The sequence below is a fragment of the Schizophyllum commune genome, assembly GCF_000143185.2.
Source record: "Schizophyllum commune H4-8 unplaced genomic scaffold SCHCOscaffold_3, whole genome shotgun sequence".
Lineage (NCBI taxonomy): Eukaryota > Fungi > Basidiomycota > Agaricomycetes > Agaricales > Schizophyllaceae > Schizophyllum > Schizophyllum commune.
Window position 1 is genome coordinate 1109352 of NW_026089540.1, and position 14682 is coordinate 1124033.

At 57.3% G+C, this 14682-nt stretch overlaps 7 protein-coding genes across 7 annotated transcripts; 4 read left to right on the top strand and 3 right to left on the bottom strand.

Moving 5' to 3' along the window:
• Positions 1-3: 3 nt before the first annotated feature.
• Positions 4-1441, bottom strand: SCHCODRAFT_02493935 (Clavaminate synthase-like protein; the record flags this gene model as incomplete). The annotated part of the gene is made up of 7 exons (XM_003034263.1): positions 4-114; positions 164-296; positions 347-460; positions 510-607; positions 661-745; positions 801-1152; positions 1288-1441. 7 exons carry the CDS (start codon positions 1439-1441, stop codon positions 4-6), a joined length of 1047 nt encoding a protein of 348 aa, XP_003034309.1.
• A 412-nt stretch (positions 1442-1853) lies between these two features.
• Positions 1854-3270, top strand: SCHCODRAFT_02614494 (uncharacterized protein). Its single transcript, XM_003033691.3, has 3 exons — positions 1854-2335; positions 2391-2685; positions 2743-3270. The coding sequence occupies exons 1-3, from the start codon at positions 2022-2024 to the stop codon at positions 3160-3162; spliced, it is 1029 nt and encodes a 342-aa protein (XP_003033737.1). The 5' UTR covers positions 1854-2021; the 3' UTR covers positions 3163-3270.
• Positions 3271-3536: 266 nt separating this feature from the next.
• Positions 3537-5039, bottom strand: SCHCODRAFT_02614499 (thioredoxin reductase). The gene is made up of 5 exons (XM_003034264.2): positions 4818-5039; positions 4635-4770; positions 4278-4581; positions 4072-4228; positions 3537-4004 (listed from the first exon to the last, which is right to left on the bottom strand). The coding sequence occupies exons 1-5, from the start codon at positions 4875-4877 to the stop codon at positions 3642-3644; spliced, it is 1020 nt and encodes a 339-aa protein (XP_003034310.1). The 5' UTR covers positions 4878-5039; the 3' UTR covers positions 3537-3641.
• A 264-nt stretch (positions 5040-5303) lies between these two features.
• On the bottom strand, positions 5304-6904 carry SCHCODRAFT_02614501 (uncharacterized protein). Its single transcript, XM_003034265.3, has 5 exons — positions 6428-6904; positions 6207-6337; positions 6067-6139; positions 5648-6011; positions 5304-5594 (listed from the first exon to the last, which is right to left on the bottom strand). Exons 1-5 carry the CDS (start codon positions 6581-6583, stop codon positions 5512-5514), a joined length of 807 nt encoding a protein of 268 aa, XP_003034311.1. The 5' UTR covers positions 6584-6904; the 3' UTR covers positions 5304-5511.
• Positions 6905-7490: 586 nt separating this feature from the next.
• Positions 7491-10622, top strand: SCHCODRAFT_02676131 (uncharacterized protein). The gene is made up of 2 exons (XM_003033692.2): positions 7491-7782; positions 7832-10622. Exons 1-2 carry the CDS (start codon positions 7655-7657, stop codon positions 10248-10250), a joined length of 2547 nt encoding a protein of 848 aa, XP_003033738.1. The 5' UTR covers positions 7491-7654; the 3' UTR covers positions 10251-10622.
• An 11-nt stretch (positions 10623-10633) lies between these two features.
• On the top strand, positions 10634-11301 carry SCHCODRAFT_02188216 (uncharacterized protein). The gene is made up of 3 exons (XM_050342018.1): positions 10634-10678; positions 10729-10996; positions 11058-11301. Exons 1-3 carry the CDS (start codon positions 10672-10674, stop codon positions 11236-11238), a joined length of 456 nt encoding a protein of 151 aa, XP_050201570.1. The 5' UTR covers positions 10634-10671; the 3' UTR covers positions 11239-11301.
• A 329-nt stretch (positions 11302-11630) lies between these two features.
• SCHCODRAFT_02614510 (alcohol oxidase) lies at positions 11631-14605 on the top strand. Its single transcript, XM_003033693.2, has 16 exons — positions 11631-11812; positions 11867-11930; positions 11981-12082; positions 12133-12185; positions 12233-12271; positions 12324-12637; positions 12687-12810; positions 12867-12995; positions 13046-13086; positions 13137-13330; positions 13384-13542; positions 13594-13682; positions 13734-13931; positions 13987-14060; positions 14109-14191; positions 14244-14605. The coding sequence occupies exons 1-16, from the start codon at positions 11702-11704 to the stop codon at positions 14300-14302; spliced, it is 1833 nt and encodes a 610-aa protein (XP_003033739.1). The 5' UTR covers positions 11631-11701; the 3' UTR covers positions 14303-14605.
• Positions 14606-14682: the final 77 nt, after the last annotated feature.

Sequence of the window (14682 nt, forward strand, 5' to 3'; positions counted from 1 at the left end):
CGGCTAGGCTTTCGAATGCGCATAAGTCTCCTCCAACCGCTGCTTCACATAGTCGCCCGCCTTCATCACAGGGTACTTGGCCGGCATCTTCTCCGAGACGCAGGTCGGAATCGCCTGCCACAGAGTCAGCAAGCTCGGATACTCTCGCCCTCGCCTCACTCACCTCTAGCGGCACGTCATAGTCCACGCCAAAGAAGAGCGGCATCGAGTACCGCTCCTTCCCGGACGTGTTCAGCGCGCGATGCGGCGTCGACCTGAACACGTCGTTCGTCCATCTGGCAAGCTGGTCGCCGATGCTGTACAATCGTAAGTATCCTGCAGGGTGACCGAGCAAGTAAGGACGTACTTCACGACCAGAGAACCCTCGATGGGTACGGCATCTACCCATCGGCCTGCAGTATTCTGCACTTGCAGGCAAGTGATGCCGGTCTGCTGCCAGAGCAGTGTAAAGCACTCGTAGCTTTGAAAGGCGTGAGCAAGGCGAAAGTGGCTCAAACGGGAACGCTCACTCTGTATGCCTCCCAATCCCCATCTCGCCGTTCTTCTTTGATACAGGCGGCTGGTTCGGGTAGTGCAGCAATCGCAAAATCGCCGCGGGTTTCGTCGTCTGAGAGTCGACCGTGAGGCCCATCTCCCTCGCGAGAAGATTACCACACTGACCTTATCCGCGAAGAAGTCTTCGGGCATGTCCAGCGCCAGAGCGAAGAGTGGGAAGAGCGCCAGTCCGAGCTTGACCGTCGCATGGCTAGAATAGGAATCGTTAGCCATGTCCTCGCCTCGTCCACGGATGCGCCACTGACTAGTACTCCATCACCCCCTTCCTGAACCCAGGCATCATCTCCTCCGGCGGCCAAACATTCGCACCCGCCATCGCGCTGCCATTCGCATCTGTCTCCGCGCTCCCATTTCCTTCGTCCTCCCACCCCACGTCGAACCCTTCATGCCAGTCGCCGCGCCCTTCCGCCTCCGTGTCCGTCTTCTCTGCATGCATCGCCGTGTAGCCTTTGAAGTTGGCGCTCTTGTGGATGTCCCAGCCGGTTTTCGTCTCCTTGGGAAGGGCAAAGAAGGGCTTGGCGTGATTTTCGATGGTGGATTCCGGCAGGCCGGGCGGGAAGAGGGACGCGGGTGGACTGGTGAGGTAGAAGAAGCCGACTGAGGTGTAGATGAGGTGTCAATCGGACATTTGAGGAGGGGGGACGCAAGGAAGTAATGTGGTGAGGGAGAAGGTGATGCGTGGTCGTACAGAGTATAGTAGTTGGGGGTTAGAAGGAACAGTCTGGCACTCACCATTCACGCACGCATCCCGGATCTTCTCCGCGAGTTGCTGGCGCTTCGCCTTGTCCTCACTGATCATGTCCTGGAAGTCAATTACCGGGATCTGCTCAAATGTCGACTCCGTGCGCTTCGACCCAGCGAGGAAGGAGGGGAGTGGGGGAGACATGTCAGGCGGTAGGGGCTGAAGACCTTGGGGAGGAGTCGAGCGGTCGATGTGAACTGACTGAGCGGTCGTCGTGATGGACGGAGAAAAGGACGACTCGGACGGAGGAAAGGGCGCCTCGAATGTCGGAGAGGGGTTTATATTTTCGGGATACCGATACTCGAGGTGGTGATTATGGACCATAATGACTAGGGCGGGGAGCGATAAGGCGGGTAGCGCTGGGCGACCTGGGCAGTAGCGGAGGGCAGATAATTGCCGCTCGGACAATGGGATAGCCGGGGTCGGGGAGGATAGCGGGACCTTTTTGTCTGGGCTATCGGCCGCGGCGATGTCACAGTGATGGTTGAACTTGGGAGGTGCACGTGAGGGATCAGATCAGTTGTGATTGTTTGTGAGGACACGTGGCCAAGTCGAACCTGCACTAGCACTGTTCACCCACGGTGGAGTCATAGCTGCCTGTTTTGCGTGCTGCACATCCAAATTCAGCTACAGGGATACTTTTCTCTCATACCTGCTTCTTTTCTGAGACGTTGGCACGCTGTAGCGACCACTTTGAAGACATCAAGGGAAGCGCTTATTCGACATGGACGCGCCATTGGATCTGGTTGGACACTCCACCGAGACGGCATTCCACAGTAACGAACTCGCGATTGAACACGTAGAGCCTATATCTCGCTCGGACATCTGGTTCGACGATGGCAACATCGTACTCCAGGCGGAGAACGTGCAATTCAGATTCTTCCAGGGTATCCTCGCGGCGTATTCCCCTTTCTTCAAGGATGTGTTCTCGATACCGCAGCCTGCCGCTGGCGCGGATGTGGTAGAGGGATGTCCCGTAATGAGACTGCCGGAGAAGGCCGCTGATGTCAACTATATGTTGAGCTTTATTCTCGAGTCGTGCGTACCATCGATTCTGTCATGCTATGGCCTAGTCACTTATTCGTGTTTGCAGAAAATCGTCCAAGCTGACTCCGTCTGTTGCCGACATCGTCGCCGCACTCAAGATGGGGCACAAGTACCTCATAGCAATCCTTTGGGACGATGCGGTCGAGAGGCTGCGCTACGAATTCCCGGAGCGATTAGACGAGTATCAGGAACGCCGCGATAAATCCACCGTTTATACGCGCATCCGCTTTGACAAGGACTGCCCCGGGCGGCCCTTGCACCTTGTCGACGCGGTGAAGGATGCGGGCCTAGAAAGAATACTTCCTGCGCTTTGTCATCGGGTCGTAGAAAAATCTACTCTGGTTCGTTGGCTGTCGGTCCTTTGTGTCTCCAGGCTGAGCAGCGTGGTCTACATACAGGATACGCTCATGCATGGTCCGACCAGCGTGGCAAGACTGGAAGATCCTAGCTTGCAGACCCGCATAATGCTACTCGGTGCACGCGCAAAGAGGCCATCTATCAGGGCGCGACTTATGCGGCGCGCTTATTCCGAGCCTCGCACTGTACCGTCGGAATGTCTCAGTCCCCAACGATGCCAGGACATCCGACGAAGCAAGCTGATTAGATGCCTTCAGCGTATTGAGGAGGATGCGAAATCTGTCCTGTTCAGACCCTGGCCCACCGATGGTCAGACTAAGCAGAAGAGGCCGCTCTGCTGGTTATGTGTGCACGAAATGCAGGAAAAGCTGGCTGCCGAGCAGCAGGCAATTTGGGACGAGCTGCCGTCGTTGTTTGGTCTGCCGTCCTGGGCGGAGCTGAAAGACCATGTCCTGGAATGACGGCGGCGAGTGGAATATTGTCCAGTGACAGGCTTTTTTGTACTATATCGAGAAAGTCATGACCCCTGCACTTGTATTGATATATGTATGCAGGGTCGGTCGAAAGGGCTACTGCGGGGGACTGGTCGTGAGTGTTAATTGACCATTTGGATCCTGGGACTCAAAAGTCACATCGAGTCACAGTTCGAGTCCCTGCCACGCGATCGTGCAAAAGCAAAGATTTCCTCCAGTCAAAAGCCACAGAGCACCAGCTTCCTACATCGTGTAGGCGAGGAAGGGCTTTGGATGGACAAGTGCGCGTTTGAAGCACATCCTCGAAGGATATTTCGAACTATTCGGCGCAGAGTGCGCTCGTTCGATCGCAGGACACTCGTCCGAGTCGTTGTAATCCTTCATTGTGCGCGCTGCAGTGGAATGTCCTGGTGCCCGCGATGATGGAATCTACGTCTAGTATGTACATATATATTATTGATCTTCTCTCATGCCTCGTCACCGAGCTCTTCCTCCTCCGCGATCAGCTTCTCGACTTCGAGAGCCGCCATACAGCCGCTGCCAGCGCTGGTGATCGCCTGGCGGTAGCGCTTATCCTGCACGTCACCCGCCGCGTACACGCCCTTGACAGACGTCTGCGTCGTCCCCGGGACGGTGACGATGTACCCGTCCTCATCGGTCTGCACTTGCTGGCGGACGATGCCGGTAGCGGGCTCGTGGCCGATGGCGTAGAAAAGGCCGTTGACGGGGAGGTCCTTCTCCTCGCCGGTCTTGACGTTCTTGATGCGCAAGTTATTCAAGAGCTCGCCATCGCCCTGGCACTCGGTCGCAACCGTGTTCCAGAGAACGGTCTGCGGAGCGATGCGGCGTTAGCGATCTGGACGGAGGTGTGCGGGAGCACGCAAGCGATCTACTCACGATCTTGGGGTTGTTGAGGAGGCGCTTCTGCATGATCTTGGAAGCGCGAAGCTCATCTCGCCGGACGAGGACGTAGATGTGCGAGCCGTACTTGGTGAGGTAGGTCGCCTCCTCCGCGGCGGAGTCGCCGCCGCCGATGACCGCGAGCGGCTTGTTCCTGTGGGCAGATGAGACGGGTGATCGGGCCGGGATTGCGCGATTCGCACCTGAAGATGGGGACTGCGCCATCGCAGACGGCGCATGCGGAGATGCCGCTCTGCCAGTAGGTGTCCTCGCCCTTCAGGTTCAGGCGTTTTGCGCTGGCACCGGTCGCGATGATCAAGGTGTCGGCGGTCTCGGCCTCCTCGTCCTCCTGGCCCTCGCGCCAGTAACGGAAGGGGCGCTGGCTGAGATCGACCTTGGAGACCGTCTCGGTGATGATTTCAGTGCCGAAGCGCAGCGACTGTTCGCGGAACTTCTCCATCAGCTCTGAGCCGAGGATGCCGTTGGGGAAGCCGGGGAAGTTCTCGACTATTGGCCAGTCAGCGATTGGGAAGGTGGGGAAGGAAAAGGTGACTACGCACTGTCAGTGGTAGTGGTGAGCTGGCCGCCTGCTGCGAAGCCATTCGCCATGAAGCCCTCAAAGAGGACCGGGCTGAGGTTGGCACGCGCCAGGTAGATGGCGGCGGTGTGGCCAGCGGGACCGGACCCAATGATGACCTGGGCGGTGTCAGATGCGACGATGGCACGACGATGGGCGTACGCACCACTTTCGAATGCAGCTTCTTGCTCTTCTCGCCCTTCTTCTGTACGGGTGCGGGTGCCATGGTAGAGTGCTTGCGGGTGATGGGGAATGAGGAGAATATAGATACAGAGAGGCAGCGCCTGGCGGGGGAGGAGAGGTGGAATCTAAAGGCGAACGTCGTGGGCAGAATCGTGGCGGTTTAAAACCAAGAGAGGCGCTACCACATATCTTCCCGCAGGCGGACGGCATCACAAATGGATCACGTGGCGATCCATTTGAAAGCTCGAATCACGTGCGCGATTGTTCAATGCTCATTCGGAATCGTCGCGCATGCGCCGTTCTCGACGTTCATGTAGGCTCACCCAGTCTACAGCGGAATGAGCTAGCGCACTCGAGACACGATGCGCAAGATACCGTGAAGGTACGCGGTCTGTATCAATTTTCGTCACGCGGAGTGAGGACGCTCGCACGCTGGCAATAGCCGCTGACCTGGCATCGGTGCGGCCAGCGGGACTGGAGCGCAGTGAAACAGCTTTATACCGATACTGAGAGGAAGACAGGTCACTCTTGTCCTTACTCACGACCCACATCGCTGGGATCCGCCGGTCGTGCGCTGCACGAGCGACTCTGCCTTCCGGCTTGGTAATCCTGGCGCAAGCATCACTAATCCAGCGCTTCCCTTTACATCGTCACCACATATTGAAGCTTAAAAGGCTCTACCAGAAGGCATATGCATATGCATACGTTTCAATCGGTAGATCCATTGGCGCCTCGCAGTCCTGAACGCGCTCGGGCTCGCCTACTTCGCCCTCAGTATCCAACGCCAGCAACAGGATTGACGATACAACTCACCGACGGCGTTCGTCAGCGTCTTTCCATCTGCAGACACCGACACGTCGTCTTCCGCATGTGAACCCGTAGGCGACCGGCGAGCTCGCTGGAACAGCAGGTAAGAGATCACGACCAGATCTTGCATGTACATGGCGGCTGCAGAAAGCGCCAAGGTAGCGGGAACGCGCTGCTTGTATTCCTCCTTTTCTACTCGACTGCTTGAGCTTGGAATGTCATTGCGTAAGGTATGAAGAGTCGAAGTCGAGAGCCACGGTAGACTTGACACGGAAGGGCTGATGAGATCGCTGCCAGGAGGCGGAACGGAAACGTCTCTGGATCTCCTGTACGTCGCGAGCGGCTGATGTGAGCCGCCTGCTTCGTATAGCTGCGGACAGAAGGTAAGAACAGCGGCGCGATTACTGGGCGGACCTGCGGCTTACCGACATGTTTTGCGTTTGCTTATCCACCTTCCATTTGAGCTGCGCGCCAGAGCTGTCTTTGAAGGTGGCCGTACTGTAATGTGCCATGAGCAATTGGACTGTAGACAGTACGTAAATATACTGTTGAGAGGAAGATTCACTCGTTCAGCAAGTTTCTCTTCAACCAATCGCTCTCCGAGACGCTCGTACCGTCCGCGAGTGTCAACAAGTCGGACCGCAATGTGCGCGAGCGTAGACTGGCGATGCTTGTATCCTGGGCATTGACAATGTCCTGGAAAAACACAGTGTTCAGTCAGGCGTACCAACATGAGGTGATGATGGGGTACTTGGGATAAAACTGATGAGTGCACGCACAACGCACCATCTCGTACTTCATGTCTCCAGATCTTTCATCGCCGGTCGTAGTTACCCTGTATGCCATATGCGAGGTGCGATGGTCGAAGAGAATCGTCCGGCGAGGGTCGTCGCGAGAGAAAATGAGAATGACTTGGGTATCGGAGATTGAGAGCTCGGCCATGGTGGGCGACACGCAGGAGTACGGGAGCTACGAGTCCGACGGTAGAGCGCAATGTCGAAGATTGGAGCAACAGACAGGATACGCTTCAGCCAGCCAATGAAATTGAGGGGCCAAACAGAGAGGGAACTTGCTGTGGCGCTCGCAAGATAGGGCGCTATATACCGCATCAGCGAATGAGAGCACAGCTTCGGTCCAGTGCCACTGATATGCATGATGTCGATGAGCGCATGAGCTCCGTGGATCAGTCATATCGTGCCGTTTTCATCGGGGAAAGAATAGTACGCACTCCTACTCTGAACTCTGCGATCCAGCGCGTAGATGGGTCCCATAGTTGGCCGGTCCAAAATAATCACCTATATGCAGACTCGTCTGAGCTCATCCAACATCATTATCCCCGGCCTTGCGTTGGTGATGGCGATGGCGCAGGAAGTCGCGCTTGTATGCTTTCAGCGCAGGCAGCGGGACTAGCTCGGAGTAGGTTGTTGCACGGAATACACGGCTTGACAAGATGTCGTTCTACCCGTTGCGTTCGCCGGAGATGCAGCAGCTCATCGAGCTTGTTCGTAATGTCGCTCTAAGATGGACGTCGTCATACAGCGTCTTCTTCTCTCTCTCCGAACCCTCAACGGCTCCCGTGCGTCCGCCAGCGACTGTTCGGCGCGAACCTTGAATGTAGACATGTCGGGCGGGATTGCCCATACAAAAGTTAGAAGAGGCTTTTTGCTCAATATATGCTCAGCATATAGGGTGGAAGAAAGATGGGAGGACGAGGCATACAGAGACATAGACATAGAAAGGTCAAAGACTAACCTGAAATCTGTGCAAGTTCGACTCCAAGTCGAGACTTGCCACGTGACGGTCTGGTTACTAAGCTGTTCCGAAATGTTGCGGTCGTCACGGTAACAGTCACGCTCGAACGTTTTCCCGCGCACTCATCCGGGCACCGACTTAAACATCACAAAGCACTCGAGAGATCCCATTTCACCTTCGAATCTCTTGCCCATTAGACTTGAACCTTTCGACAACCTGTGGCCAGCTTCTGGACCACCTATCATTCACCTATAATCAACTATGGCTCAGTCATACTTCCCCGCTGCCAAGGTAGCATCCCCGGCGCAGGAGACGTTCGACCTGCTTGCTGGAGACAAGCAGCTGAGAGTGGAGGACGTGCAGGAGGCATATGTGGAGCAAAAGGACCGGTGAGCAGAGCAGCGCTGCACAGGGATCAGAAGTCTGACGCGCCACCAGCCTCGTCAATGCGATTGACTCGACGACGTCCATCCTTGGCGAGATCAAGAAGTTCAACAAGGAGGAGTGGGTCATCCGCTACCCGCAGCTGAGCGAGCAGCCCGCTGAGGAGGGCTCGTCGCGCAAGGTCCCGCGCCGCTCCCTGTCCTTCGCGGATGAGCCCCTCACGGAGACGGACGTTGTCATTCAGCGCCCCGCGCACGGCCGCTCGATCACCGTGTCCTCGGTAGCGGACGCCGCAGAGGCCACCTCTGCCCCGCTCGATGACAAGGCGTCGGAGTTCCAGATCCTGCGCCTAGACCTCAAGATTGGCGCCGCCAATTCCTCCCACCCCGCCGCGCTCGTCTCGCAGCTCGAGAAGGCGTCCATCGCCAACCTCATCGACGAGCGCATCACCGCCTCCATCTCGCACATGAGCAAGCTCCGCGCTCGTGTCGAGGACACTTCGTCGAAGGTGCTCGTGACGGGTGACCTGAACGCCGGCAAGTCGACGTTCGTCAACGCGCTGCTCCGCCGGGAGGTCATGCCTGTCGACCAGCAGCCGTGCACCACCGCGTTCTGCGAGGTCCACGACGCCGCTGAGAACGAGGGCAAGGAGGAGGTGCATGTCGTCAGAGAGGGCGCCTCGTATGACATCAGGGACGAGTCGACCTACAGGCGCGCTCCCATCAGCGACCTGGAGGAGATCGTCAACGAGTACGAGGACAGCGTCCACCAGGTGCTCATCAAGCTCTATCTCGCTGACACCCGTGCACCTGCGGAGTCCCTGCTCAACAACGGCGTTGTTGACATCTCGCTTATCGACGCCCCGGGTCTTAACCGCGACAGCCTCAAGACGACCGCTGTCTTCGCACGCCAGGAGGAGATCGATGTCGTCGTCTTTGTCGTCAGCGCGGAGAACCACTTCACGCTGTCCGCCAAGGAGTTCCTGCAGAACGCATCGAACGAGAAGGCGTACTTGTTCATCGTCGTCAACAAGTTCGACCAGATCAAGAACAAGGACAAGTGCAAGCGTCTTGTGCTTGACCAGATCCGCCAGCTTAGCCCGGGCACCTATGAGGATGCCGAGGACCTTGTGCACTTCGTCGACTCCGCGTCCGCTCTCCAGCCCTACACTGCGAACCCAGCATTCGACGACCTCGAGTCGGCGCTTCGCTCCTTCGTGCTCGTCAAGCGTTCGAAGAGCAAGCTCGGCCCGGTGCAGACCTACTTGTCGAACTTGCTCGGCGATATTGAGCTGCTCGCTGGCACCAACAAGATCCTTGCTGAGCAGGAGCTTAAGCAGGCTCAGGAGGAACTCGCGGCCAAGCGCCCGGTCGTGGAGAAGATGAAGGGCGGTCGCGACTCGCTGGAGGAGGGTCTCGAAGCCGTTGAGGAGGAGGGCGTCAGCAAGGCGACCAACAAGACGCGCACCCGTCTTACGGATGCGCTCGAGCGCGTCGGTCAGGGCAAGCTCGCCGTCGAGGAGGGCATGGTCAAGCTCCCGAGCTGGCCGGGTCTGCTTGGCGTGTGGGACTACGCGCGCGAGGTTCGCCGCGCGTTGCTCGAGTCTTTGGACGCTGCGGTCAAGCTGTCGGAGGACGAGGCTCGCGTCATCACTACTGCTGGCGTGACCAAGGTGAAGGACCTCGGCGAGGCGCATCTCCCGGAGGGCGTCGAGCGCAGCCGTCGTGTCTTCATGCCCGAGGCGATGTTTAGCACGCTCCGCCGTGGGGCTAAGGCCAGCAAGAGCCGTCGCTCGTCGACCCACGGTGCCGTCGTCGCCGGTGGTACTATCGGTCTCGGCATTGGTCTTTCCAACCGCCCGGATATGCTCGACACGACGTTCTTTGACATTTTCGACGTCTCGCACCAGTTCTGGGTTAGCTTTGGGGACAAGGAGGAGAACGAGAAGGAGGACGAGGGCGTCAGTGCGCTGAGCATCGTCAGCGTCGGCGCGGGTGCGCTTAGCTTGGTTGGCGGCAAGGCCATCGGCGCGCGCGGCCTCGTCGAGGGCATGATGCACGTGGCGGACCTTTTCGGCAACGAGGGCACGCGCAAGTGGATCGCCCCCGTCGTCGGTGCTTTCGCTATCGGTGCGACGGCGTACTTCGTGCTTGAGCTGCCCCAGTCCATTCCTCGCACCGTTGGGCGCCGCGTGCGCAACAGCGTCGTGCAGGACGGCCAGGCAGATGGCGGCGAGGGCTACGTCGAGGGCAACGCGAAGCGCATCGGCCGCGAGACGCGCAAGGTCTTGAGATTGGCGAGCTGGGATCTGAAGGAGCGCTTCCGCAGCGCGATGGAGGAGCGCGTCCGGGAGGTGAAGAGCATGGAGGAGATGGCGCGCAAGGCGAACCGGGCGATGGAGTGGTTCGAGCAGGTTGGCACGCGCAGCGACACGATCCGCGTCGAGGCGCGGTTGGGGGAGTTGTCCGCGTAAGCATTTAATGACCGTCTTGCTTTCGTTGGCTTCTTTCCTTTTGCTATCTGACCTGCTCGACTGCTATGTATTCCATTCCATTATTTTCCCTCCTTGTTCCGCTTTTGCATCGTGTGCCATATTTACGGCGTGAATGCGACGCCTCGTAACGCTCGTTGTTCATACTCTGTCTCTCCTCCGCCTTCTGCTCCTCGTCTCTTCGTATCTCACCACTCTTCTTTGCCTTACTCTAGTACATGACCCCTGCGGCTGGATATATGGTCGGCTGCATTTATGACCTCTACTTTACGATGGATGTATGCAATGTACTCTGCTGTAATCGACGTGAAAGTGCGAAGTTAGGACCCGGTGGAATTCAAGGTGAGATACGGTATGTGCCGAAGGTGGGTCGCAGGCCGCCGGACTTGCATTTGGTGTAGCCATGCAACGTGAGTCTCTTTTCACTCATTGACTTTTGCATGTGCTGAAGAGTACGCAGAGCTCTTCCACTGGAAAAGTACCTGGATAGGGGGCAACGGACCTGTTCCTCCGGCGCTAGAAGGCTTGCGAACGCGTGTGTGCTTGGTTTCAATCAGGTCCCGTCCTGGTCCCTTTGCACGCCGGTTCGGGGACTTCAAAGGCACTCGTCATCTTCGGGTCGGTGCGACAGCGATTGTCGTTCCCCTTTGCTTGTGCGTCCTTCGATTCCAGACTGAAGTCCTCACACCGGTAGCTGCAGAAGCACTGTGCTCGTCGAGTCTTGCGAGGTGAGAGAGGATCACCCCCCTTTTCCTGGTCATAGTAATGCATGCTTACGCGCATTCCAAGCGCTCAGGTACGCAGGGACGACGTCTGTTCGCCGACAAGCTATACACTCGTCGGACGACCTCAGCAGTCGTGCCGTCCGGCTCAAGTTCGTGCTGTGGCACCGGCAAGATCATTCAATACATCAACATGTTTGCAGGTCAGGCCCTCGTCTTCGTTCCTCGCAGACGCGTCAGCTTTATAATCTTTGGAGGCTCTCGGTGCCAGTATACGCAGTGGTCGTTTGCGTCGGTTGAATACCTTGGGTTTCCCACGTGAGCGTGCTCGCATCGCGAAGTCATCCTCAGCAATGTGATGTTGCAGCCCTTATCCTAGCGCTGTTCTCTTTCCCATCCTTCTCAAATCCTTCTTCTCCAGTCACAGGATTCTCAAGATCATGATCTCCACTTCGCGTTCCTCATGACATTCACCTCCTGATTGGCTTCTAAAAGCCGTTCTCGGAGCAGCGTCGGATTGTGAGCGCGCCTCCTTCTCGATCAGCTTCCGTCTCGTGCGTGCTTCCCCCTGTTTTCCCGATACTGAGCGGCCCGATTGGAGGTTTTTAAGGTCGGTTGTGAGTGGATGGTCGTCGAGCCTTCCTCCCCGTCCCCCTCCCACCGCTCCTCGCGCTCCTTCACCTTCCCTTTCCCCCACCCTCGTTTATCAACATGCTTCGCGCGGCATTGGTAGTCTCTGCTCTTGCGGCCGCTCGGTCGGCTCTTGGGCAAACCATTATCACGGGAGACGCGTCCGTAGCGGATGGGAAGGCTTTCGACTACGTGCGTGGTCGTCTTCCGCGTAGTCGTTGTGATCACTGAATAGGAATGCTTTAGATCATTGCCGGAGGCGGTCTTACAGGTCTTGTGGTCGCGAACAAGCTGTCGGCTGCAGGGAATTGTGAGTTGGGGCTGTTACAAAGATGCGGCTCGCCAACAGTCCAATAACAGCTGTACTCGTTGTCGAAGCCGGTCCTGATTCCAAGGACATTGAAGCGGTCAATGTAGCCGCTGACCGCAACAACATCACGCCCGAGGAGTGCAACTGGAAATGTGTGTATCCTCTCGACCACTTGCTTCTGCGATACTGACTCTTCTCGCAGATGAAGCGGTCGACGACAACGGCAACCCGCTCAGCTGGAAGATCGACAGTGGCGTATGTGATATCTCACTCGAGGGCGCAACTTCTGATGAGATCCTTAGCGCTGCATTGGCGGGAGCTCCTCCATCAACGGCATGGTGGTAAGTCCGCATTTGCCCTGTCCTGTTCCTCCAGCTAAGATATACCCACCAGTGGTACACCCCCACACAACCGGAGATGGACACCCTCGAAGCGCTCGGCTCACAGGGGTGGAACTGGTACCAGCTGCGGCCCTACATGAAGGCCGTGGAGAACTACCATCTCCCTGATGACCAGCAGAAGGCCGATGGCGCCTCAGTCAAGGAGGATCTCCATGGCTACAGCGGCCCGGTGAATGTCTCGTTCCCGATCCCTATGCGCATTCCCGAGGCGCAGGCTCTGTACAAGTCGGCGATGCCGTCTGTGTTCAACGGCCTCACCCTTCACGACGATTTGAGCGACCGCACCGGGTCAGTAATGGCGTCGACGTGAGTGACTGTTTGGCGCGCTGCGTAACATCCCTGACGATCTGGGTAGCTCGTGGACGTGCTGGAATGACCAGTCTTCGGGTTCCAATGTCATCAAGCGGTCTTCAGCAGCGCAAGCCTTCCTTTACGCCCCCGACCAGCAGCGCTCGACGCTGACGGTTCTCCACGACCACGTATGCGGCTCCATATATACAAGACACCAGCTCTGACATTGGAACGCTGTTCGCAGAAAGTCCTCAAGGTCAACTTCGACAGCAACATCAAGGCCACGGGCATTCAGTTCGGTCCTGCCGACGGCGGCGATATCCTCACTGCCACCGCCAACAAGGAGGTCCTTTTGGCTGCAGGTAGCTTGGCGGTACGCAACTCTTCACTATGCCAAAAGTTCCCATCTCTGATGAGTTGTAGACGCCCCCTATTCTGGAGCACTCCGGCGTCGGTGACAAGAGGTTTGCCTGATCTCGTTCTCGCTACAATCGTCCGACTCACCGAACTGTAGCATCCTCGAGAAGTTCGGCATCACGACTCTCGTTGACCTTCCTGCTGTCGGTCGCAACTTGCAGGACCAGCCCGGCACTGGGGCCAGCGCTCTCGTCCTCCCTACCAACGCTTCCAACAACAAGCTGATCGACAACGTCAACATGTTCGCGCCCGTCATCTCCCTTGTTGACATCGACCAGATCTTCGGCAACAGTGGGTTATTTGCGATTGATTTATACTCACCCAAATATTAATATATACTACAGGCTCCAACGCCAAGAAGGAGGCCTTGAGAACGGGTGTTCAAGCTCGCGCTCAGGCGGCCGTCGATGCTGGTGCCATGGTCAACCTCGACAGCGCTATGGCTATCTTCCAGGCGCAGACAAAGCTCATCATTGAGCAGAATATGCCTGTCGCTGAAGTTGGTGAGTAGCTGACCCAAACCTCCCGATGATAAGTGCTCACAGTATACGCAGTCGGCGAGAGCTACCCGTCCGTCATGACCTCCGTCTTCTGGCCCCTTCTCCCCTTCTCGCGCGGTCACATCCACATCAAGAGCGACGATGTGCGTGCTTTCTTCCGCTGTCATCTTCATCCTTCTGACGGTTCTCTATAGCTCTTCGCCGCTCCGGCCATCACGCCCCGCCTGCTCACCGACGAGTTCGATGTGCAAGTCGCCATCAACGTTGCGAGAAAGGCGCAGTCGATGTTCACCGTCTGGCCCTTCGATTCGATCATCAGCACGGCGTTCCTCGACGTCGCGCAGGGCGCCTCGGATGCGATTTGGGAGGCTTGGTACAAGAGCACTGCCTACGTACGCCCAGTGGGTCGATGTTCGGATTGCGCTAGCTGATGATTTGCGGCTGTAGGGTGCTTCGCACTGGGTCGGTAGCTCTTCCATGCTGCCCCGCGCTAAGGGTGGCGTCGTGAACAACAAGCTGCAGTACGCTTCCATTTTCTCCCTCAGCTTGCGATGACTGACATGTACCAGGGTGTACGGTACGACTGGCCTCCGTGTCATCGACGCGTCCATCCTGCCGCTTCCCATCACCTCGCACACCATGACCACAGCCTGTAAGTCGAAGTGCTATCCTGATTTGACCCCTTGATTGACTGGCCTTCGCAGATGCCATCGCGCACAAGGCCGCGGACATCATCCTCGGCAAGGACACGAGCGTCCTGTAAGCAGCGTGCGATTTCAGCATGCCACCACCTCCGAGGGCTCTTGCCTTGTCCTTTGTTCTTGCTTTCGGCGTGATTGTCGCGCTTCGTCCCTGTACGGGAACCGCTCTCCTTACACTTCTTTGCGCATCAGAATGGACTTTCCTTTACTGTAGATACTTACACCTGGTAAATAGTCTCTCGAATGTGTGTACTTCGTACTCGCACTGCGTAACTCGCACCACACGCTCTTTCCCTCCTCACGCACCGTAGTCGCTGTTGTAGATAATGGGTGGCACATGGACTTTTCGCTGTCGAGCATGTTGCTGCAATCAGCTGCTTCTATACGAAAGCTTCATGAAAAAAGGTCCAACCAACCGACCAGGAAGCCCGTGCACGGTGGC